The sequence below is a fragment of the Gadus morhua genome, chromosome 9 (assembly GCF_902167405.1).
Source record: "Gadus morhua chromosome 9, gadMor3.0, whole genome shotgun sequence".
Taxonomy (NCBI): domain Eukaryota; kingdom Metazoa; phylum Chordata; class Actinopteri; order Gadiformes; family Gadidae; genus Gadus; species Gadus morhua.
The window spans coordinates 14,352,354-14,377,173 of NC_044056.1; the positions used below are offsets into that span (position 1 = coordinate 14,352,354).

The 24,820-nt window shown below is 42.8% G+C and overlaps 2 protein-coding genes across 4 annotated transcripts in view; one reads left to right on the top strand and one right to left on the bottom strand.

The window, feature by feature from the left end:
• tbxas1 (thromboxane A synthase 1 (platelet)) overlaps window positions 1-24,820 on the bottom strand; it is an 89,264-nt gene that overhangs the window by 25,636 nt on the left and 38,808 nt on the right. For 2 of the 3 annotated variants that reach the window (XM_030365208.1, XM_030365211.1), the window contains 4 exons: window positions 10,163-10,251; window positions 9,789-9,926; window positions 9,438-9,600; window positions 8,163-8,789 (listed from right to left, as the gene is read on the bottom strand). In XM_030365208.1, the coding sequence (XP_030221068.1) occupies window positions 8,697-8,789; window positions 9,438-9,600; window positions 9,789-9,926; window positions 10,163-10,251 (483 nt within the window). In that variant the 3' untranslated portion in view covers window positions 8,163-8,696. Of the gene's footprint in view, window positions 1-8,162; window positions 8,790-9,437; window positions 9,601-9,788; window positions 9,927-10,162; window positions 10,252-24,820 lie in introns of those variants that run through there. The other variant, XM_030365210.1, reaches the window with a different exon arrangement.
• On the top strand, window positions 1,890-8,428 carry parp12a (poly (ADP-ribose) polymerase family, member 12a). The gene is made up of 11 exons (XM_030365207.1): window positions 1,890-2,249; window positions 2,559-2,694; window positions 2,811-3,066; window positions 3,190-3,348; window positions 3,559-3,827; window positions 4,403-4,526; window positions 5,379-5,475; window positions 6,556-6,646; window positions 6,753-6,883; window positions 7,230-7,381; window positions 7,494-8,428. The coding sequence occupies exons 1-11, from the start codon at window positions 1,948-1,950 to the stop codon at window positions 7,748-7,750; spliced, it is 1,974 nt and encodes a 657-aa protein (XP_030221067.1). The 5' UTR covers window positions 1,890-1,947; the 3' UTR covers window positions 7,751-8,428.

The following is a 24,820-nucleotide window of genomic DNA, read 5'->3' on the forward strand; positions in this document are numbered from 1 at the left end:
TGGGGGGAAGGGGTGTTATTGGAATTTAATTACGATTATCCGACACGCCCAGTGCCTCCATGCCATTGGTTAGCCATACATCTCATGCCAATGACTTCATTTTTAATAGGTGTGGGTTTTAAAATTTCATTTGGATGGGTCTGGAATAGCTGGGGTTGCACCTGCTGGGGTTGCACCTGGGGTTGGACTTTCAGGCAGAGTAATCAACTGGCTGAAGTCCTATCTGCAGGAGAGAACTTTCTTTGTTGCCCTTGGTAACTACACCTCAGCTCTAGCACCCTTGACGTCAGGTGTCCCACAAGGGTCAATCCTGGGGCCACTTCTTTTTAATCTCTACATGCTCCCACTGGGTCAGATTATAAAGAACACTCAGGTTTCATACCACAGCTACGCAGACGACACACAACTTTATTTAGCCCTGTCACCCACTGATAAGGATCCCCTTGGCTCACTATGTGACTGCCTATACCAAATAAATAGTTGGTTGTCACAAAACTTTTTACAACTGAACAAAGAGAAGACCGAAGTAATTTTATTTGGGAGGAAGGATGGAAAAGACAAAATGGCTACACTTTTTAGGGCAAAGGGGTTTGAAGTTAGGACTAAAGTCAGAAACCTTGGAGTCATAATCGATAGCGACCTCAACTTTGACAAGCATATGAGAGCTGTAACTAGGACATCTTTTTATCACCTGAAAAATATTGCCAAGCTGAGAGACCTTATGTCCCAGTCTGACCTGGAAAAGCTTGTCCATGCTTTTATTTCAAGCCGGCTAGACTACTGCAACGGTCTCTTCACAGGACTCCCAAAAAAGACCATTAAACAACTTCAATTAGTTCAAAATGCTGCAGCACGAGTGTTAACAAAGACCAGAAAAAGAGAGCATATCACCCCTATACTGAAGTCCTTGCATTGGCTGCCAGTTTATTTTAGAATACATTTTAAAGTACTGCTACTGGTTTTTAAAGCATTACATGGGATGGGGCCAACATATATATCTGACATGTTTACATTTTACATCCCCCTCAGGCCTCTCAGACCACAGAAAAGCCAGGTATTATGCATACCATATACTCGCACCAAACAGGGTGAAGCTGCTTTCAGCTACTATGCAGTCCAGATTTGGAACAAACTCCCTGATCACGTTAAGAATGCTCCAACCATTGCCAATTTTAAAACGCAATTGAAGACCACCCTCTTCTCCATGGCATTTTCCTGTTTTTAATTTATTTTATTCATTATTTTAATCTCTCCTTTTCATCTTTTTATTAATACTATTGCGATATGCTGTCTACTTGTACTATTACTGTGATATGTTTTATACGTGTGATATGTTTCTTACTTGTGTATTTCAATTTGAGGTAATGCCTCAGCTGTGTAAAGCACATTGTGTCTACCTGGAGTATGAAATGTGCTATATAAATAAATTGCCTTGCCTTGCCTTGCCTTGCCTTGCCTTGCCTTGCTCTGGCCCTCTCGTTCATAAGGCCTTGCCAGTGCTGCTTGCTCCATTAATGACTCGGACCTGGATCCACAGAGAGTTGCTTGGGATAAGATGGTCCGACTAATAACTACATAGCAACAGTACAAGCCTTATGTACTGTTGTTTTAATTGACGCAGATAATGTTTGATTCTTTTTGTGTCTTGAGACCCTATTATCGAGTCTGCTTCATTCATATCATGACAGCAGTGACATCTCGTGTTCAGACACCATTATACAGCGTAAAAGGCGGTCGACGTGTTAAATTTAGAGTTAGTGTTTGTAAGTATCCACTGTTATTTGTTCAAATAAAATAGGTGGAAGATCAAGCAATCATTGGAATGCACAACAATCCTAATATACACACAGACAAAGAAAAGCGTGTTTAGTTTCGGTTTCGTTTCCCTGAATTCTTGAAAACCGGAAGAGAAAAACGAGCTGGTACGATACTGTGCCATAAGAGAAAATGGCAGGGACGGTTTCTAAAATCATTTATGACAACCTGTGCGCAAACCAAGGATGTTTGGAGTTCATTGAATTTAAAGAAGTACTTCGAAAAGGTCGTATCACAGTTGACCACTCGGTCCTTCTCAAAATTGTATCTGACAATGGGAAATTTGCGGTTCCATTGGCCAAGGAAATAAAACCAAGAACTCTGGTCGTGGCGAGAACCCAGTTGAGGGTCTGCCAGAAGGCGCAGGGAGAATGTCCCCAGTGCAACCACTTGCAGTTGTGCAGGTATTTTATATGCGGATACTGCAGATTCGGGTAAGTAGCCTACATTATCTTAATCTCAATATTGAGATAAGACCTAGGCCTATCATTGCGTGGATGTCAATGGTTTACAAACCTAAACTACAGGCGTATATGTTAAACATTACATAATGTTGCATGGTGTGATAAATGGAGAAAACCAGATGCCAAGCTCTGACAACAAAGCATCCAAATATACGCAGTAGATGATATTCCAGCGAGTAGAAAGTACAGCTCCCTTGAAGGCTCTAGATGTTTTTTTAATAACTAAACTTTTATTTTTATTTATTTTGACATGATTCGTCTATAATTGATTTATTTCAGAAATAAATGCAAACATTCCCACGACCTGGCTTCTCAACACAATTTAACCATTTTGATTGAGGCTGGACTACAAAATCTGACTGGAAAAGAGCTCTTCCCATTATTACTGCAAAACGATGCCTACTTGCTTCCTGAGGTCAGAACATAAGATTATCATGATAGTTAGCACACATTCTTAACAATGACGGCTGGAGATGTCTGGTGTGTGTGTGTCTGTCTGTCTGTATGACCTTCTGTTTCCCCCGCTTACAGATATGTTCACATTATAACCGGGGCAATGGTCAGCATGGTATCTGCAAGTTCCCAAACTCTTGCATCCGCCTCCATGTCTGTCAGCACTTTCTCCAAGGTGACTGCAAGTTTGGAGAAAAGTGTAAGAGGGAGCATTCCTTCAACGATCAGGTGCTGAAGATCCTGAAAGGCAGAGGTCTCAGCGATGACAATATAAGCAAACTGTACAAAATCTACCGCTGCAAATCCATCATCAACCAGCAACCGCCTAATCTTGGTAAATTATGAGGAATTCAAACTGCATATATATTTAATACCTAGAAAATGTTATCTGCTCATCGCACTATGGCATATTTGCTGTAATAATTAATTGGAGTGTGTGTGTGTGTGTGTATGTTAGAGAATCTTTTAGCACACCCAGAGGTGACGGACAGTCTGCCAATCAGAAGCCTCGAAATAAAGTCCACCACCAGTGATACTTCTGCTGCCCCCCAAACCAGCGAGGCCGACCGTGATGAAATCTGTCTCTACTTTCTACGCCAACATTGCAGCTTTAAAGGTGAGATCGCAGTGTCCTTAGGACAGAGGGATAGCAGAAAGCACATTCTACCATGAAGTTCTCACAGGAGTTCAAATCAGGGGAAATATATATAACTATAAGTGCGTTGTGTATTAATGTCCAAATACCTTATCAATATCACGACGAAATGGCTGTTGCATCATTAACAACGTCCAAATAAGCTGATGTTGAGTTCTCATTTCCTTACAGACAAGTGTGTACGGGTGCACTACCAGCTACCTTATAGGTGGCAGGTCCAGGACAGTGTGTCTCTCAGCTGGATTGATATGCCTAACATGGAGACCATGGAGAAGGCCTACTGTGACCCTAAGAATACAGTCAAAAACCTTGGGGGAACTGTCCGTCGTCTATCTACGGTCTCCTCTGTCTCCAAGCCCAACTACTTCATCCTCACCACTGATTGGCTGTGGTACTGGCAGGACGACAACGGGAGCTGGGAGGAGTATGGACAGGACAAGGTATCACTCCATAATCAATGAACAATAAGCCTTGTTCAATTCAATTACATTGTATTTGTATAGCCCTTAATCACAGGTTTAATCTCAAAGGGATTAAGAGGCAATATATTTATGACACTCCCCTAGCCCTAGCCCCCCAGAGGGCAAGAATAAGAAGAAACTTAATCAGCAAGGAAGAAATCTTGTAAAGGAACGCAGGGTGGGGGATCCCTCCCTCAAAGGATGGTGAGGAGTGCAATGGGTGCCATAATTGACATGCATACAAGCATAACATTTTAAATCAATTAGTTTATTAAAGTCAATATAAATAGTGTCCGTGATTGTCAGTCCCTCTCCATTTGTGGTCAGTCCAGGTTTAACTACAGTTTCTACACTACTTGCCTGAGCCTAAGACCTTAACTAAATCACTTTGGTGAAATGTGAAGCCCATAATCATCTGTTTTGATTTTTCAGCTGAACTGTGTGATATATGTTCTATGTGGCAGCGCATCTTGAGAACTTAATTACAGTGCAATATGTTACATTCTGACGCAAATTATAGTTTCATTTAAACTCTGAATGTGTTTTGTCTATAGGTGGGTGAGGATGGTGGAAGTACTGCTTCTGTCAATTCTGGCACTCTGGAGCGTACCTACCTATCAGAAACAGAGGTGGAATGTTTCAGTGCAGGCAAACACAATTACACGATCAACTTCAAAGGTGCCTCTTCATTGTCATAAAGGAGTAGTACATTTAACATTAACATTTGACATCGTCATTAAACGTCTATCGTTTATGTACAACACACCAGAGGTCCAAATTAACTGTTATGTGTTGTATTTCACTTTGCCGCGGCTGCACTCAATCACATGGATCAAGTCTAACATGCCGCATTCATAACAATGGGCTTTAACAGGAGAGTATGTCTTCGAATCGCTATACCATCAAAACGTAATATCAGATTTAGTTTAATTCCCATATGACTACCACTCAGGGGGTCTGTCTCTGAATCACTGCATACCACATTTCTGCAATATTCCTTTGGTGGACGAAATCAGTGATTTAGTAGAGGACACACACGTTGGCCGGGCCAGCAGCTTTGCACATCCAGAATGTAACCGCGGCTTTGAGGGCTTGGGGCGGGGTCATGATCTCCATACAACAGCTTGTTATCAGAGGAAACGGCCTCGTAGTCGCTGCTAACCAGGCTGATTTTGATTTTGATTTGATTTTGAGCCCATTATAGCTAAAGCATCTAGCGGTCGATGTGGTCCCGTCCCAGTCGGGCAACGATTCATTGGATGTCCCTTTTTTGCTTTTAGCATAAATTTGCTAGCCCCAGCTTTAGCTGCATCCCGCAGTGTTCATCGGAGTATTAGCTTCAGTTAATAATGATAAAGCACAATACAAACATATTGGAAAAATAGGAACTAGGCTGTGTTGTACATCACCAACGGTTGTGTTATTGCGAGTTCAAAGTGTTTTAGGCTCTATATCCACTGGATTTCTCTGTGACTATAAATAAAAATGTATTTTCCCATGATGTTCATAAAGTCGTTCCCATATTTTCAGAGATGCAGCAGCAGAACCTGAAGTACGGAACCCAGAGAGAGGTCCGCAGACGGCCTCGCTTTGTGTCCACACAGGAGGTGCAGGACAAATTGAGAGGGTAATCTCCATTTATTCTGCATTGAGACCTTTTTTCCAGTGTGCGAAATACCCCTCAATACTTAAAATTTTCATGGATGCAAGCAATCAGTCTATAGCCTACATGTATAGCCTACATGACAACACACAATACAGTCGCATACACTCATCTTATGCACAACAATCAGTTCTATCATCACAATTCACTCACTGCAAAGATCTAAAAGGTAGCCTCTTACCTTAAGTTATGATAGACCAGAAGGGTGTGAGTGATACACTCTGGTTTAGCTTTTGCTTGTTAGACGTTTTTAGTATGACTTTAGGTCTTTCATGCGCGTTTACATTGGGTAATTTGCATGCGCGCACAAGACTGGCTGGCTCCGTTTGGCAAAAAATAACATATTTGTGAATAAATGTTTTTAATTCTGAATACTGGACATAGTGGGCTTAAAAACATTTCTGTGACTATTACTGACAATATAATATTTGTAACAAAATTTGAGACCCCCCTAAAATTTTGCTTTTGACGCTTTCAGGGGGTCTCATGGGTATTTCAGGTGGTCCCCCCCTATTTCGGACACTGCCTTTGTCATAAGTGAACAAACCATTGTATCACCTCTTAAATGACATCCTGATCTAGATGATTAAACATTGTAACCATCTCTTCTGACTTGAATTAAAAGTATCCAATATTAAAATCACTTGAGTTGTAAATACTGGCACCCTTATTCTTTTGGAATAAATTGGTTAGTAGAATTTTGTAGACAAAATAACGTGGAATTTCAATTCAAGTACTTGACAATATGTCTTATGAAAATGACCAAAGTATCATATATTGCTGTGGTTTACATTTGCTGCAGGCCCATTCATACGGGATGCTGTTAGACAGAATTGGCCAAAAAAAGTGATTTTAATCAATTATAATGCTGGCGGATGTTTTAGTGAAGCCAGGAGACAGTGTCAAGGGTTTTATCCCCCAAACCGGTAATTGCCTTTAAGATTGAAATGTATTTCAGTGGTTGTATACCAAACGAGAACACTACTGTAGGATGTGTTGTGACAAATGGGAATGCGATTGATCGTCTTATGTCTCCCACTGCAGCATCTCATCACCAAGTGCCGCGTCCTCTTCCCTAGGCGATTCGGTACCAGCGAACTGGGAGAAGACTTCCCTACCTAACTTTGGATATAAGGTTTCTGTCTGCACAGTGCCTGTTTTGGCTCCCATTTTGCTTTTGCTTGTGCTATACCGCATAAAAAATGTTCTGTATGCACTGACTGTCACCATGTATCTTCCAGGTCATCCCACTGACCAGCTCCTCCACGGAGTACCAGCTGGTCGAGAGCTGGTTCAAGCGCACCATGAAGACCAGCTTGATCAACAAAATCGAGCGCATACAAAACCCCGCGCTTTGGAAGGTCTTTCAATGGTAACGTTACACTCTGAACAGACACCAAAAAATACCAGTGTAAAATTGAATCAGATTTAATTCATGCACATTTGTCAAAGCTGACCCCAAAGGAAAACCAAACTTACCTAAAAGTGATGGGTTACATAGTTGTGCTCTGGATTGATCCTGGGCCATATCTCGGCTTAAATGCAAAGGGAAATAAAAAGTACCATAATGCCTCATAAGACATTGAGAGATGCAATATATGAGCCATGGCACACATAACACACATAACCACATAGTTCTAATAAAATTCTGTGTTTTTCATTTGTTCAAAAAAGTTGATCTGAATATATGTTTTGACTTGCTCTTCTTTGGTGTCCAGGCAAAAGACTATGATGAAGGATAAAAATGGAGGAAAGCCTGTAGACGAACGCCACCTGTTCCATGGCACAGAAGAGTCTCTGCTGGATCCCATCTGTGAGCAGAACTTTGACTGGAGGATGTGTGGAGTCCACGGCACAGCATACGGCAAAGGTACAGTATACGTCCGTTTGGTTCATCTCCCCACCACCATCTCATTCAGTGCAGCACCATCATGGGTCAAATGGTGTTCTATCCTGATATGTGCTGGTGACGATGCCCACAGGGAGTTACTTTGCCAGAGACGCCTCCTACTCAGATAAGTACTCCAAGGCCCACCGGGGCCTGAGGAGGGTGATGTTCGTGGCCCACGTCCTGGTGGGGGAGTTCACTTTGGGCAGCAGCAGCTACGCCCGCCCCCCAAGCAAAAGCACCGGCACAAGCCTCTACGACAGCTGCGTGGACCGCGCCAGGGATCCCAGCATCTTCGTGGTCTTTGAGAAACACCAGATTTACCCGGAGTACATCATTGATTATTCCTGAACACTGGGCTCTGCCTACTAAGCCACATACATGCCTACCCTTTGCTCTCTGTCAATTTCTTAGACTTTAAGTGGTGCCCTGTATCCGTTAGCTGCCAAGTGTAGTCATGCATGTCATTATGCATATTGTTTTTTTTCTTATATTCAAATATTTGGGTTTATCCGGGCCGGTGTTTTAATCGCGTTTGTTTCACAGCGGTGCTGCTAAGACAATTGGGAACAGTTGAAAAAAACAATTCTCTTGTTCCGTGTCATGCAAACTTAAGTGAGGAACAACTGATTATTTAGCAAAAATAGCAATGTCATATTATGCATTGTGGGTCATCTTTGGCTTAGCAAGTTGATGAAGGACTCTACAACTCCATGTCTTAACTCAGGCGTAAAAGGGCATAAAACATAGCTTTTTATAATAGTTTTTTTTTTTATTAGTTTAACAATTCCATTATTCAAATCAGTTCAATAAGTATATGAATGCATATAAAAACAATGCATAACTTGCAACATAATCTTGAAACAAAAAAAAAAAAATCACATCACTGTAATCCAGTGCAATCCCAATGGCTGCAGCCCACCTCGTGCAAAATGCCTCACCACTGCTTGCTCCGGAGTCGGACCTGGATCCACTGGGAGGTGCTTGGGATAAGACTGTCGTACCAATAAATAAATAGTAACCCTACAAGCCTTATATACTGTGTGTTGTTATTGACCTTATGGACCACTGCCCAACACTTTGGAGTTAAGAACAGGCAAATAATATTCCAGCAGCACTACGGTATGCACAATGAGATCATTGATTTATCACTCAAAATGAAATCAACACCAGAGCACTTCTCCTTTAATTTACAGGGAAGTAACTTGCTTTGTGTTATTTAACTTTTCCATCAAACCCATTGAGCAATTGATTGCTGCCGTCCTAGATGATATATAGTATATTTTTGCCTATTTTCTCAGCTTCGGTTATCAGCTTCTCTTTTAGTGATCTTAAGAAATATGCCATTCTTGGGTCCGAGAGTGACATCAGACTTCAACTCAAGAGGGACCTGTATCAGGAAAAAGCACACGCAACACACACTCACGAGTCATATCTGAAAACTTCAGTAGCAAGTGTACCCAATATGTGACCCATCAACCAATATCACATACTTTACAAACTTTAGTCTGCAAATAACAAGCAATGAAGAACAGCACCAACTATAGTGTGTTTCAACCCCATTCTACCTCACTCTTTTCAATGGGATCACTGTGACATGTTTTATTGTTTTGTTTCTCATGATGTAATTTCCTTTCCAAAAGGGGTCACAGTAGTAGTGTGAACAGGGAATATTAGGAGCGCTTCATCGGTGCAGGAGTACCAGCTCACTCAACTAATGTCGTTGCTACTGGTGCAAAATAACAGCACAACATTGATCAGTGTGTCCTGTGCTACACCGGTGTTCATCACTGAGAGAAGAGGGCAAACAAAGGTGGCGCTTATTACACTAATTATGGGTCTGCTGTTCTTATGAACCAGGGTGCGGGAGGAAGACTATACTAGTGAAGATACCACACATGGACCATGGACAATGTGCCTTGGTAAACAAAAGCAGCAGCCCATATTTACTATTATGAGCCACATTATGAGCGATGATGATTATTGGATTCTACCCCCCAAACAGACATACGCCCATATCCGCAGCGCCTCACGCTACCTTGGTCTCAGCGCAGGCCACCAGGTGGAACCTGCGCAGCACGTTCACCAGGGCCATCTTGACCTCCAGCTGGGCCAGCCGTACGCCCACGCAGCTCCGGGGCCCGGCGCCGAAGGGCAGGTACACGAAGGGGTGCCGGTTGGCTCGGGCCTCCGCCGTGAACCTGTGGGAGTCCGATGGTGACATTGATCTTGACAATGGTTTTAATACGCGATAGCTCTGCAATATCCAATAGCCATTGATACCAAACCAGTAAGAAAAAACTTTTGTGAATGCAATGGGTTTTGCTAACCTGAAAAGAACAAATCACATACGGAGGTGTAAAAAATAGCGGAGGGTTCGGTGGCTTACCGCTCTGGGATGAACCTGTGTGGCTCTGGCCAGTACTCTGGGTCATAATGTAGGAAGCCTATGGAGAACTCCACAGTGGCTCCTTTAGGTAAGGGCTGGCCGCTTATCTCACAGTCCTCGTCCACAGTGCGGCCATACCTAGGAAAACAAGCCCGAAGATGTCGACCTAAATCATTCTCTAAAGTATTGTTTACGTGTACATTAAGTATTTTTTAAAGTATCCACTAGATTCCCTTGCCTTTGGGAACGTCCATTATGGTTTTTGATTGCAGTTTATTTTGGATATCTGCAGTGTGCTATGTGTGCACACGCTAGCTGAACAATATGGAGGTGACCTGTTGCTTTGTGTTGTGCTGGGCAGGTTGGCGCTGTACCTGAAGCCTGGAGGGTAGAGGCGCAGGGCTTCGCAGAACACCATGTCTAAATACTTCAGCTCCTGGACATTGGTATATTCCAGGGATTCCTGCATGAGAAGGCATGAAAACAGAAACACAACGATTTGGTACACACATGAAATATAATTGCAGACCAAAATCTGGCAGAATATTCAGGTGGTATTCAGGTGAAGCGATGTCAAAAGTTTTTTGTCAGCCAAATGTTTAAAGCCATAAGTCGTTAGTTATATAAATCAAAACAACATAATGGCTCTTTGTTTATCAGAATAAACTAAATCCACTGACCCATACTTGCGGAAAATCGCTGTACTGTAGTTATTTGATAGTTGAGAGGAACTGTGAAATTTGATATTAGTAACTGGGAACTTCAAAGAAACACTTTAACGTTCTTCAAAAATGCTCAATTCGATTAGTTCGTTAGTTACCCCAAACGCCCTTCACTCAAATAAGAAATGGACCAGAACAATGAAAGCCACCGGCACTAACCGAGACTTGGACCCATTGGGATGATCTGGTGGACAAGCCTAGAGCTTTGCACCCACGTGGAAAAAAAGGGAACCAAGTCAGTCCGATGAACCTCCACCGTGGTCGCCTGGAGGACAGTAACGGGTCAGACTCTTTATAAACACAGACCACGACTCATGCTGACTCTGCACCTAGAGAACATCTATGCACTGCCATCACAATTATTGAATTCAACTGTCAACCAGTGAAGCAGAAAGGCATATGAACCCACCCAAAATGCCGCTGACACAGGGAGAAAAGCGGATGCCAGAAAAGTTGTGATAGCAGTTCGGACCTGTTGTCCTAATTGTCAGATCCTCAATAGTCAGAAATAGCAGTGGTAAGACAAGTAAAGCATATTTCTTTACTGGAGCTATAGTCTAGAAAATTAACAACAAAACATCCCATAATTAAGATCTGATCACCAAAAGATAAACTAAATAATCGTCCATGTGGGAAGCAATGACATCCAAATAGGGGAGTCTTAAATCTTGAAGAAGGAAGTTTGAAGTTCCTTTTTGTTTCAGTGGGCAAACAGTCCTACAGTTGAAAGAGGAATCAATACGTTAAGCAGGCTACGTTGACTGAATACCTTATTCTCCAAAATGTGTAGCCTCATAGGGATGCACATCATTGACCTTTGAAATCTATTCTGGGGCCACAGACGCCCGTTTAGGGCAGATGGCTCTTCCAAACAGGTCTGGCGAGAAACTACTATTGGATAAAGTTCTCTATGGGCTTCAAAATCCTTCCGCCTTGGATCTGAGGCGGTGTCCTTGGACACACATTTCACTCTGCAGTCTCTGACCCCGGAGGATGATGTCTTCAGGACTCTGGATAAGCCTGCAGATAACCGGCTTCCACCGCTGTCATCTGACCAATCCCTCACTCCACCCTCCCCCTCATGCACCTGCGCCTCTGGATCAGCCCATGGATAACAAGCCTCCCTTACCTCGCATTCCCCCTCCCCAACTCCTCCTATCCTCTCCCCTGGCTGAACGCTCCACCGCTCCACCATGGCCCCCCTTCACCCTAACGCACCCGTGGGTGGACAGCCCACAGCCCCGTTGACTTAGCAAATCGGATGACTGTTCCTCGTCATGGCAAACAATGTGTAAGACTACAAAATGTCTTTCTCACACTAAACTGGGCATTACTCCATGTCAGAACAATCTTGGTGAATCGGTATGGCAAATGCATCATGGAGGAATCAGTATTCAGTAAAACAAAAATAAAAACAATATCTGAAAGCTGAACACATTTGGAGAACGTAAAACTCCTACAAATACATTAATGCACAAAGAGTTTTTAAGATAACATTTGGAATTGGAAAAAGCAAGTCACGCCCTTTTTCCTACGTCGTCAACGAGAAGACAAATAACACACAAGATAAATGAACCGCTGTTGACAGGCTGCCTTACCTCCAGTGTCAGTAGCTCCAGGACTCCTTTCCCCTAACTTATTTCGCCTCTTCTTTTACTGACCAGATCCAGAAAATCAAACATCTCAGTCCTAAACTATATTAAATTATATTAGTATCTAATTATATTAATATGTACGATATCTTGCATGACTCAGTTGAACCCAATTGACTACAAAGACTCTTGAGGAGGTCATACAGCGTCAAGAAACAGCTCTGTGTTGCCTTGATGTGCTGCCAACAAGCTGCTTTGAACTATGTTTTAACTGCATCAGATCACTACAGACACTCAACTGTTCTCTCTGATCAGGTTCATTCCCACAGGTCTGGAAAACTGACCATTATTTAATTTAGTAAGGAATAATCTCGTTGCATCCGCTATTAGTAATTTCAGCTATTAGCATTTATCTAACATAACGTTCTGAATAAGAATTAGTAAAAGGTCAAAACTTTAACAATTAAAACAAAATTTAAGACATTTTTTAGCCTGGATTCTGACCCCATCACATAACTAAGCGGCTCGTATCGAGTTAATAAATGAATGAATGAATAAGATCTGCCACAAAACTCACTCTGAAAAATCTCAGTACTGGTTTCATTAGATATCAGAGCTGCATTTGATAGAGTGGATCATGACATATTGATTGAATAGAATTGCTAGAATACTTGGAAGGGCTATCTGGTACAGAACGAGATGGTTCAAGTTGTACTTATTATCATTATGTGTCTATTGGTATCTGCATTTCAAACTGAGCTTCCAAAATGTTAAAGGTTCTCTAAGGATCAATTATTTTTGCTGCTTCGGTTGAACCTTTATATGCATGAAGGTTGCATTGAGAAAATCAATGCCTGGATGTTTCACAACTACTTCCATCAAAATAAATTACTATTTTAGTAAACGCTTGTACTGAATCTCTATCATTAAAGAATAAAAACCAAGTTTGGAATCTTGGTGTAGTTATGAATTTTGACATAAACTTGAACAGCCACATAAATACCTATCACCTTAAAAACAAAGCACGAATTAAACGGATGATGTCCAACAAAACCTGGAAAAACTCATCCTTGCTTGCATTTTCAGAAGGCCTGTAATGCTGTTTTCAAAGGTCTCTCTTCAAAAGCCATACAACTCATCCAGAATACTGATTCTAGAGTTTCAACTAAGGCTTAAAACACACCGCAATACTGCACTGCAAAGATTACTGCAATGGCTTCCTGATTGCCAGTGACTTGAGTTCAAATGATCACTAGTAGTGTTTAAAGCACTAAAAGGGGTTGAGAGCAAAATAAATCTCTGATCCGCCTGTGTCTTATGAGCTCACTAGAGCTCTCAGGTCTTTGGGGACTGGCCTGCCTCTGCCGCACCATACGTACATTTATGTATTTTATATCAAAATTGTATTTCTTCAATGTTGCATTTCTTCTTTTTGGTGTTATTGTCTTTTGATGATTGCCTCTTATAAGGTAATAACATGTGATTTCTTACTTTGTAGATCACTATGAATGGCCATGTGTTTGAATGGTGCTAAACTTGCCTTGCTTTGCCTGTAGGGGGCAACCCAACACCATTAATCTCCATAGACTCTAGTCTAGCCAGTTGCTAGAGTCCGATTTTCGAGACTACATTGAGACAAAAGTGAGGCGAACACTGAAGGCTAGACAGCTACAATCAAATGCTTAGGCCTACTAACAAAAAACATCATGAAATGTAATTTAAATAATCCTTTTCATTTGGGGTATCGTAGAGACTATAATATTGAGGGAGGTTTACACTCAGCATACCAATCTCCCAATTGACAGGAGAGGCTGACAGGTTTTGTGTACAGAGAATAAAACTGGGTTGGGGGTCAAGAACAACCAGGAGGTCAACAGACACTGGGAGAAGAATGTCAGAGCATGTCAACGGCTAATGAACCAAATTTCATTACATCTTCTGCCTGGTCAGATCCCGGAGGGGACTGGCGACCCCTTAATGAGCACAAAGAGCGAAGACGTCGCTCCAGTGTCAAGTGACCTAGTCCAAATAAACAGCGCTGTAGTCCGACGGCTGCAGTTCTAGGTAGGGCCACCAGAGGGCTCTCAAAACCCCTAGGTTAAGCACGAGATTGAGACTACCAACCAGCCCTCCACTGAAACGCCGCCACCACCACTGGGTAGGGGCTGTCGTAGCCTCTTGCATTAATTTGCACCACCTCACCATGTGACTCGTCCTGACCTGGTATACAGAGAGCAGGTTAAGCCAGGTAGCGTCTGATTGAACTCAATATATAGTTCTCATTGGCTGTCTGCAATTTCACTCACAGAAATTAAAACTTGGATTTCGTTTTATTTTATCTTTACGTCCACGGGTGTTATTCAGTCACCGGTATATTTTTAGTTTGGTAGACCACTTGAAAGTTGTTTCACCACAGGTCTGCTATTTCTTCACAGGTCAGTACTGTTCCTGTGATTGGTCAGGCCAGCTTGTCAATCAAAACCGACACGTAGTTGAATCTTGACACAGTTCAGAAGCACTGTGTCACAGACTTCACTCATCAAAAGGCTTGCTATGCAAGACCAGAATGTTGTAATAAGTATTATCTGATACAACATGAAAACAGGATATTTTTCAGGTTTATTTTCCAGGCACCGTAGTGTACGAAGAATACCGAATCTTAATGAATGTCCAAACGTGACGCTGTTTAATTTTAGAATTGGCCGGTACATTAATTTCAAATGTCAGGAAAAGCATATCAACGTAATGTATTGGATAGCAATCAAACGCAAGGAAAGGAAGGGAAGCTCTCTGCCAGGCAGATTCCTCGGAATGACCTTGACATAAACAAGCCCCCTAAAGTTACAAAAGAAAGAGCTGGCGGCGAGGGAGGCAACGTCAGACCTAGCAGAAATGAGACATCTTTAGCAACAGTGGTAGCAGTGGAAAAACCCCAGCTGGGTTCAATTCTGAGGCCTTTTGAACTTCAGCCTTCCCACCCTCAACTCATCAGACTCCTACAGTAGAACTACTAAATAATCATTCATGTTGGAGGAACAGGGGCTCCCATTTCCCTCCTGGGTCTCCGCTGTCTGGGTTCATATTTACTTGACTTAATTATTTCTTTATTGTTTCGCCTGCCATTCAGGTCAGTGCCTGGTCTGCCCTGGTGTCCATAGCCTCCAGTCTGCCTGCATTATTCACATTCCAGCATCTTCACACACACACACACACACACACACACACACACACACACACACACACACACACACACACACACACACACACACACACACACACACACACACACACACACACACACACACACACGATTGAGGGGGCACCTTGCTGACCTGACTTTGTTGATCTCCTTATCCCTCCTCCTTGGATCGACCCCAAGTTGTCATGGAAACCATTACTTTTGATTATATACACACACACCGGAACAAAATGTACTGTGTATATATATATATACATATTCTTTGTAGGTTAGGCAAGAAAGGTCTCTGGGGGAACTTCCCACACAGATGCAATGAGTGTCAGTTTGAATAATTAGCAACAAACAACAGCAGGGAATTAAGTTGGCGGCGGTGGTGGTGGTGGTGGTGGTGGAGGTGGTGGTGGTGGCGGTGGTGGTGGTGGTGGTGGCGAGGGGGATTCTCAAACCAATCATAGATAAGCCACCCTGGAGATAATCAACCAATGAGAAACCAGTGCGCTAATGCTTTTTGACTAAACCTGTATTGGACAAGAGGCCAATTAAGATGATTATGGTGAGAGGACGTAGCCCTCTTGTATTGAAGTACGGGGAGACCCTTACTCCCCTTGGCCCGGTGAGGAGGGGGCTTGGTCATGGGTAGAGCAGGGGATAAAGGGAGGGTGAGGAAGGAGGCAGAATGTAGGTCAGAGTTGCTGTGGGCCTGTGGCTTCGGGTCAGCAGCCAGTACACAGCCTTTAAAACCCACATCCTGCCAGCGAGGGACGCATGAACCTCACATGCAAAACAATGACGCTAATGATTTGAATGAGGGACCTGTCTGGCTTACAAATTGAGGCCCATTTGCCTATCAGGCCATATGGTCCCATGGGTTGATCAAAACCAAGCAGAGGCCAGGTTTAGGGGACAAATTCTGCAGGATTTGTAAACATGAGAATAGATGCACACAAAGCGAGAGTATGCACACACACGCGCACACACATCGTCCACCCACTCTTTTTTTGAGGGTTTAGTACTAAGTATACATCCAAGATTACACACACACAGACACACACACGCACACACAGCGGCGTTTGTGTGCCTCCCCGCTGCTCTAACAGAGGCCGTTCCCCCCGATTTGTCAGCAGTGGCGGGATAGAAGATGGCTCCCTGTTCATCCCCCCAGGAAAGCCTGGGATCTCTCGCTGAACACAGGTCATCCCGCTGTAGAGCAGGATTACCATTTCAATGACAGTGTTCGCAGGGGGCCCCTGATGGTTTATGTTTGTCCAGGACCCCGCCCCAGCCCTTCCCCTCAGTGTCCTTTTCAGGACAATAATAACGTTTAGTCATATTTGTTATAACTATCTTAAGATCCAAACAGCAAGAATCAAATCAGATGCTCTGACAAAAATCTGGTATCTATTGCTGTTGCGGGCCTGTAATATGCCTGTCTAATTATTTCATTCGGACAGTATGAAATGTTTGGATGCTTTTCCTGCCTGTCTACCTTCCTTATGGAGTAGTAGATGGACCGGAGTGCTCCTCAAGGCTTTTACGGATCTATTGCTAAAGCTAGCATGCTGATCACGTCTTTTGGGGGAGTGGCTTTTGAGGGACGACTGAAGCAATGGGTCGGATTTTTTCAGTTGGATACTTTCAAAATCTAGCTAACTTTGGCTTGTTCCTACAAATAGCATACACTATCTTTATGTACAGGATCAGAGAGAGAGAGAGAGAGAGAGAGAGAGAGAGAGAGAGAGAGAGAGAGAGAGAGAGAGAGAGGGAGAGAGTAATGGCTATACACAGAATCAAACCAGCTGTACATCCTTTTGTTATTTGCGAAACCTAATGAATTAGATTGTGAAAGTCTAACATTAGAAAAAGCCATGGTGATATACAGTAGTCCTCCTGCTGTTATGCTAGCACAAGGTTTATGGATACAAGACATAAATACAACAGCGAGCTAAAGAACTACTGAGTAACCACCCCGTCAATATATTACCCAGGCAAAGACCTACAGATAGACAAACTGCCACACGGACAGATCTGTGAGAGAGAGAGGGCAGTGTCTCAGACCGACACGGTGAGAGACACCGAGAGCCGAGCGACAAGGAAGATGGACAGGCCGGACCCACAGAGTTTATAAGCTGTTCATATTTTTAATTGAGATCAGCGCATGTTCAATTTGATGCATTGCAGTGAAATGGCTAATCCCTGTCGTAGATAAGGGCTGTGGTGACGGCCAGAGTTCATACCGGAGGACGGGCACGCTACCCAACCACCTGCTCCATCTCACAGACCGAGTTGATGCAGTCTGTGGGCTATCAAGGTCATGTTCAAATTCAAGTTTATTTATAAAGCGCCGTCATAAATAAACAAGATATGTACCAAAGTGCTACACAGATTTTTTTACAGTAAAAGTACCCACACAGACAAAACACATGCAGTGAAGATTAGGGACATAAAATAGAGGATAAATAAAGTGGAAACACTAATATGAAAAACAACGTAAGTGAATACAAGTTTGTTTTTTGTCTATTTAAAGAAAACGTCAGGTGACTCAATATCTGATTTTTAAATCAGAGACATCAGATTGTTCAATAGGTTGGTGCAGCAACAGAGAAAGCCGTGTATCTGGCGATTCACAGTTGGGACCTAGGGAAGGCTAGTCGGCCTTGTCTGAGGACATGAGGGTTCTAGTGGTGTGTTACGGTGTGAAGGGCTCCCATATATAGGCAGGAGCAGGAACAGTACCATGCTGGGCTTTAAAGGTAAGGAGTAGGATTTTTAACCGATACAACGATTAGGGTGATTTGGTCTCTCCTTTTACTTCTGTCTTTAGCTCTTTTTAGTTAATAGCTTGGCTGCCGTGGTTTGGAACAAGATGCTGTCTGGAAATAGATGTCTGAAAAATACCAAAGTAAAGGGAACCGCAGTAGTCGAGTCTGGATGACCAAATGGCATGGATGATTATTTGAAGGTTCGGAGGATATAGGAAGTGTCTAATTTCCGCAATGCCCTTTAGTTGAAAGAAGCTGGATTTCCCTGCTAAATGAATCAGCTTGATCAAAATTGACGTGGAATAAATATGGAATCTTGATATTTAATCCACGTCGAATAAATATCAAGGCTAGCAGATGGCTGGGGGCTGATGGGTATATTTTAATTTTAGCTGAAGGAAATGTTGTGCCAGACAGGATTTTATTTCTGCCACGCAGTTTAACCATTTACCTCTGCATTAGTGCAGGATTTTAACGGGAGGTAGATTTGAGAATCGTACGCATGGTAATGAAACCAGCTATTGTGGTTCTGGATAATCTGCCCTAGTGGTAGCATGTATCATGAGAAAAGAGTGGGTCTCAGGGTAGAGCCTTGGGGGATTCCTGACGTGACTGGACAATGAGCGGCCTATGGACACTGAGAAGCACCTCTAGCTGATGCTGGAGCAGAACCAATCCGGGGCTGACCAAGAAATGACCACCTCGTCTCTCATACAGCCAATCAAAATGTTAGATACTATTTCTACCATCTGCATCCTGGAGAAAATAATAGCTGTTGAAACGCACAGTAGATGCCAGGAAACGGCATGCAGCTCCATGCCGGCCTACAAAGCCTACCACACTGTGCACAGCACTAAGTACATACTTTTGGATGTGTGGGGGGTGTAATTGGTGGGGTAGGGAGCGCTCTCGGGACACGACTGTGCCCTTGGATTCACATCCAAGAGCAGTTTACAAATCTGTTTGCACAGATTTACACATCACGTTTCTCTTTCTGCCACGTAAACCCCAGAGGGATACGTTGTAATGACTCAGGGATGAGGCAGGTGGTGGAAACGGCCAGATGTGATACTTTTATGTAACTACGACAAAGCCCCAAATCTCTTTGTGAGTACCACTCAGGAGATTGAAATATTCTTGTGAGCCTATATTTCTTGTCTCTACGTTTTCATGCATTCAGCAGGAGCAATTTACAATGAATCATATTTTGTTTATGCGTGACAATAACATGCAGGTAGGGGGTAAGGCTTCTTGTTCGTGGATGAATACAGGTAGACTGCGATCATTGGAAATCTGTAAATTCATAGTATTACAAATTGCATCTGCTCAACTTTATTTGAAAAGAATAAGACTTCTCGAAATGAATAATGAATGTTCAATGAATTAAAGCTGCCACTGAAGGTCTTAAATAATAAAGGGTATCATATAAATACATACTGGCAATATCGTTCAAGGCATATTTTTAAGACACTCCACAAATCCCAACCATTTTGCTTGGAGCCTTATAAAAAGTCCTCCCTTTGCTGATGTGATAATGGTTACAAGAGCCTGTAACCACTAACTTGGCCGGTACTTTGCCCCCCAGCCTTGGTAGGAGTCATGGGGGGTACAATATGGATATACCTCCCTCTTATTGTGAGACTTTCTCAAACATCATGGATTTTTAGAGACACACACATCTTTTTCTGAAACACCTTATTGTTATTTTTTCTATAGCGCAGTGCGTTTGTGAGCAGCTGCTACTTTTGATTGCGTCGTTTGGAGTCTTTTTGACCGCCATACAAGTTGGAATATTCAATACGTTCGTCATCAACTGAAGAGAGGATGTTACACAATCAACAAAAATGACGAGAAGCTGATTTTGGCAGTGTAGGGATAATCGTTTATCCAGATGTTAAAGCAATCGCAAGAGCTTAACCCTCGAAACCTTTAAAACGGTTTAAACGGCACAATTGTGCATGTGGCCCTGCCGTACTCTGCCGTGGTGTTCTGGACGTGTCCTGTGTGACCCGGCCCATAATAGAGGGATTACACTTCACTCTGTGCCATGTTGCCTAGGGTGGTACTGAGGAGAGCCCTACAGGAGGCCACAGCAACGGGGGTAGCCCTGTCTGGATAGGGGAAGATACAGACATTATAAATCTGTAATACAAACACACACACACACACCAAATTACAAGAATAACAGATGGAAAGCCCTTTCTTCTAATATTTTCTAATTAATGACAGAGAGGCATAAATATCCAAATGGCAATGTGTGTGTGTGTGTGTGTGTAAGAGAGTTTGTTTGTATTGGTTTATGTGAAACGATTCGTTTTACTCAAAACGACTTAATTTGTTAATGTGTGGGCGTGTGTGTGCATGTATGTGACCATGTGTCTTCACAGTCTCCCCATGGGCTCATAGGAGGGAGAGGGCTTGTCTAACATAATCTGCATTGCGACAGCTGTGGACATTCAGCATGCATCCGTCATCTCTGAATGACTCCACCCTTTTTCGTTTTTTAGGGTAATTTAAGCCTGCATGTGCATATTAACACTCTGTATCCCTGCAAGGCCCTAACCTTTTTTTATTCATAAGTCTCATACATCTAAAGTCACACTGTCGTCTTCCAACGCCAGATATCACCATACCATACCCTTGCCCCCTTCCAAGAGACAAGTCCCGTCAAGGACACAGTGGTGGAATGTGAGCAGTAAAAGAGCCCATTGCATACTAATGCGGCAATAACGCATTGAGAAATTAGTAATGGCTCCTGCAATATGCAGAATTCAGTTCATATTAAGAACCTCATAGAAAAAATAAAATCAGGAAAGTGCTTGATCAGGAAGAGGAGGGCCCTCAGCCCTCGGCAGCCACTGCCTGTGTATCCATGTTTGTTCAATCACGGAGCCCTACGCCCCGGCCTGCAGTAAGATGTCTGACGCCGGGCTGATGGCATGAATAATGCAGCCCTCCCTCAAGCATGGCCAGCCCACCTCTCCTGACCCTTCGATGGGACAGAAATACACCAGGAATGAGAGGAGGAAAACTACATCACTCACAACTGTCTTAGGACGGATGGATACTAAGCCCTGATGAGAGGCACGCGTGTGCAGGCGTGATTCAGTGTGTGTGTGTGTGTGTGACTGAGTGCGTGTGACTGTGTGTGTGACTGTGTTTAAGTGTGTGTGTGTGTGTGTGTGTGTGTGTGTGTGTGTGTGTGTGTGTGTGTGTGTGTGTGTGTGTGTGTGTGTGTGTGTGTGTGTGTTTCACGTACGCAGGCCCTCAAACTCCAAAAATTGGATACGGTAGCCACCAGAGACAAATCAAGGTGAAACCAAAATAAACTAAAAATCTCTTTAACAACCCCTTCCATATACCATGCGTTTCTTTGTGTATTTTCCCCAGTATCCATCCCCAGCCAGTGGCTGGTCTAAAACCCATCGCTCCATGTGTAATGCTACTGTTAGGTCAGGTTCTGGGGTCAATGGGTTTCAGTACTGGAAAAGTCACTTTTAATTGGTCCAACCAATCTACTGTTATTTTATACTTTCTCTACACCCAGTCTGGACTGATCTCCATTGTCTAAAGTTGTTCATTTTTTCATATAACATTTTTTTTTGATTATTGTCTGAGAATCCTGACATTAATCTGGGAGCCAGCACCCAGGGGGTCCCACTTTATATCGAACTTCTGGTGTATTATTATAATAACACATATTGATATATTGTATGCATAATATCCTCTATTGCTGAAACAGACACAATACATTGCCTAGATATAATGGATTCCCTATCAAGCTGTGCATAATATGAGGTATTTGTGTTGTGATTCAATGTCTGGTGACAAGACACTGAGGGGCCTACATGAACAGAAACAGGTTTGTTTGAATAGCAGAAGTAGTAGCATGCTGCCATGAGTATTGTTGCATTGAAGCAGACACCAGACTAGCAGGACTACCAAACAGCCCGCTCCGGCAGGGTTATAAATAGAGCCCCCACTCCTTCATATTCACGGACGAGTCGCTTGAGCTCATCAATCTAACACGGCACCATAAATCATCATTCACTCAGCAACTATGGATCGTCGTGTGTTATTTTGTTTAATTTACATTTAAGATATTTTAGTTTCTCGGCAAGCTTTGTGGAGATGCAAATGTATCAGTTGGATTTGGAGGGTCCAGCTCTGCTGATGTCCAGCCCAGACATAAAGGGGGAGCAAGGAATTGCGCTGCAGAATGGGTCATTTCTCACGCTATCGGTGAGTGATTGGCCATGTCTGGGCACAATTCTCTGTATGTATGAAAATGCACCGGCCAGAACCAAGACCTGTGGAGGAGTTACACCTTGCTTCCTGTTTTGGGGGGGGGTCTCTTGGGACCCTATAAAAAGGCTTGTGAGCGGCCGGTGTTGGAGATGCCTAATCACCCATATTCTGTGTTACCAGACAGTCGTGGCTGGACCCCCAGGGGAGTGATGGAACTGGAGAGCACGCTTCAGCGACAGGTTGATTTTGATTGCATTGAATCAACTGTGAGCCTCAGGCTGCCGACAGAAGAGCCATCCGAAGTGTCCGTCTTCCTCTGAATAGGTTCCCAAAGTGTTCGTCTTCCTCTGAATAGGTTCCCAAAGTGTTCACCCAGACTTAAAATAAAGCTAAATTCACCTTGAAATTAAATGAGGACAATGCTTCCCCCCATACGCATTGTTACGACTCAGGGATGATTTTGTGGTCGAACTGCCTGATGTGTTACTTTTCTGTTACTATGACGAAGCCCCATCTCTCTGTGATAACCACTCATGAAATTGAGATCAACTAGTTTCATTCAGCAGAAGCATCTTACAGTGAATCATTTGTATTTTTTAAGATGCATGATATTAACGTGCAAGCAGGGTTTAGGCCTGCTTGCACGTTAATATCTATCTGCTAGTGGATGCATACGGGAAGACTGTGAACATCATAGTCATATTGTCATAGAATCATAGGCTTACAGATTGCATCTGCTAGAAAAAAATGGAACACTTCTCACAATGAATAATGAATGATCATGAATAAAAGCTGCCAGTGAACGTCTTTAATAATAAAGCATATCATATAAATACACACGGGCGATATCGTTTATAGAATATTTTTTAAGACACTCCACAAATCACAAACCCTTTTGCTTGGAGCCTTATGAAAAGCCATCATTCCTCACTTGATGTGACAATGGTTATTAGACATATACTACCATGGCCGACACTTTCCCCCAGCATTTGAATACCAAGTCATACTTGCCATACAAAGAAATGTCAGTGTAACATTTACCATTACATTAACATACACTTGTCTGATAACATAGTAATCTCAGATCCAGCCTACAATTTTATAGCAGAACCTCTGAGGGGAGATGGCACAGAGCCTGGGTTGGAAACCGAAAATTTAAGGGGCAGAGTTTTACCTTGTTTTATTTACATTTACATTTAGCAGACGCTTTTATCCAAAGCGACCTACAAATCATTCATGCACGCATTCCCACACCGACAGCGGTGTCGACCACACAGGGCGACAGGGTTGACCTAACCCTGACAGGAGTCAGGGTTAACCCCCGGTTAGGCGTCTTAGTCAGGGACACCTCGACACTATCGAAGTAGCACCCTCACGGTTACAAATTCCACCCGCTCCACCTCCTGAGCTAAGCCGACCCCCAAGACACATTTTGTTAGATTTTTTCTACCGAAGATAGACTGATTTGCGCAAGAATATGAGTATTTGACATCGTTATGTCACCGGCGAGGTCATTACATACATATAACAAGATTGTAGCCATTTAGTTTCAAGAGAAAAACTGTTTGCGTCATACTCAATTAGTTCTCATTGTACAGTGAATGAGAATACACAATTATTTGGTGACTTACAAACTAGATCGTTCCTCAACCTCAAGTTAGCGGTGCAGCTATATTTAGGTCAGCTCTGATTGGTTGGGAGGCTGCTCTATCGCCCCCAGCAGTTCATTCAGGGAATATACTGTTTCTTCTTGGAATGTTTATGTATATATCTACCTACATATGTATGGGTTGACATTAAGGTTTCAAAAGCACTTGCCCATCGGGCAAGTACAGTTCAGGTTCAACTTGCCCGAATGTGATGTTCACTTGCCCAAATTATAATCAGAATCTTGAACAGGCCTCTTTTTGCCAGGCACGCGGCCTGGTTTTGGGGGGGCTCAGAAAAATCATCCTAGCTCAGACTGAAGCTGAAAGTTAGCTTCCACACATGTTGTGTTTAAAAAATAACAAACTTCCCTTTGTTTACTTATTTATCGAGCGGTCACATCGTGCCATGAAGTGATTTCAGTCCACCGTTGCAACCTATTAAAGCTATCGCCAAGTTATATGTAGACCTGCATGATTTCATGCAAATGTACTTAACTAAATGTCAGAGGTAGTAGCAAAGATATGTCTTTTTTAACTTTCACGTTTCTTGTAGCTCTAACTGAATAATCACAATCGCGTTTCTAGTAGTGTTGTCAGTCACGATACTGGATTTTCTAACTTTGACACTATACCTGGAAAAATATCGATATTCTATACCATTTTCGATATCAGGGGAAAAGTTTTTTTCAGGAAAGAACATACCCAAAGTAAATAGAGTATATCTCCACAACTGCAAGGGCGATAATGTCATCTTTGTGCCATAGGGTTTAAATGGGGTCGATAGGGTTTACATGCTTAAATGTGGTCGATAGGGTTTACATACTTAAATGTGGTCGATGGGGTTTACATGTTTAAATGTGGTC

Excerpts from the sequence above, each read along its gene's own strand:
- parp12a (XM_030365207.1), top strand. The coding sequence starts at position 1,948 with ATGGCAGGGACGGTTTCTAAAATCATTTATGACAACCTGTGCGCAAAC. Across the intron at positions 4,527-5,378 it reads TTACACGATCAACTTCAAAG|AGATGCAGCAGCAGAACCTG; the intron begins GTGCCTCTTCAT and ends CCATATTTTCAG. Across the intron at positions 7,382-7,493 it reads CGGCACAGCATACGGCAAAG|GGAGTTACTTTGCCAGAGAC; the intron begins GTACAGTATACG and ends CGATGCCCACAG.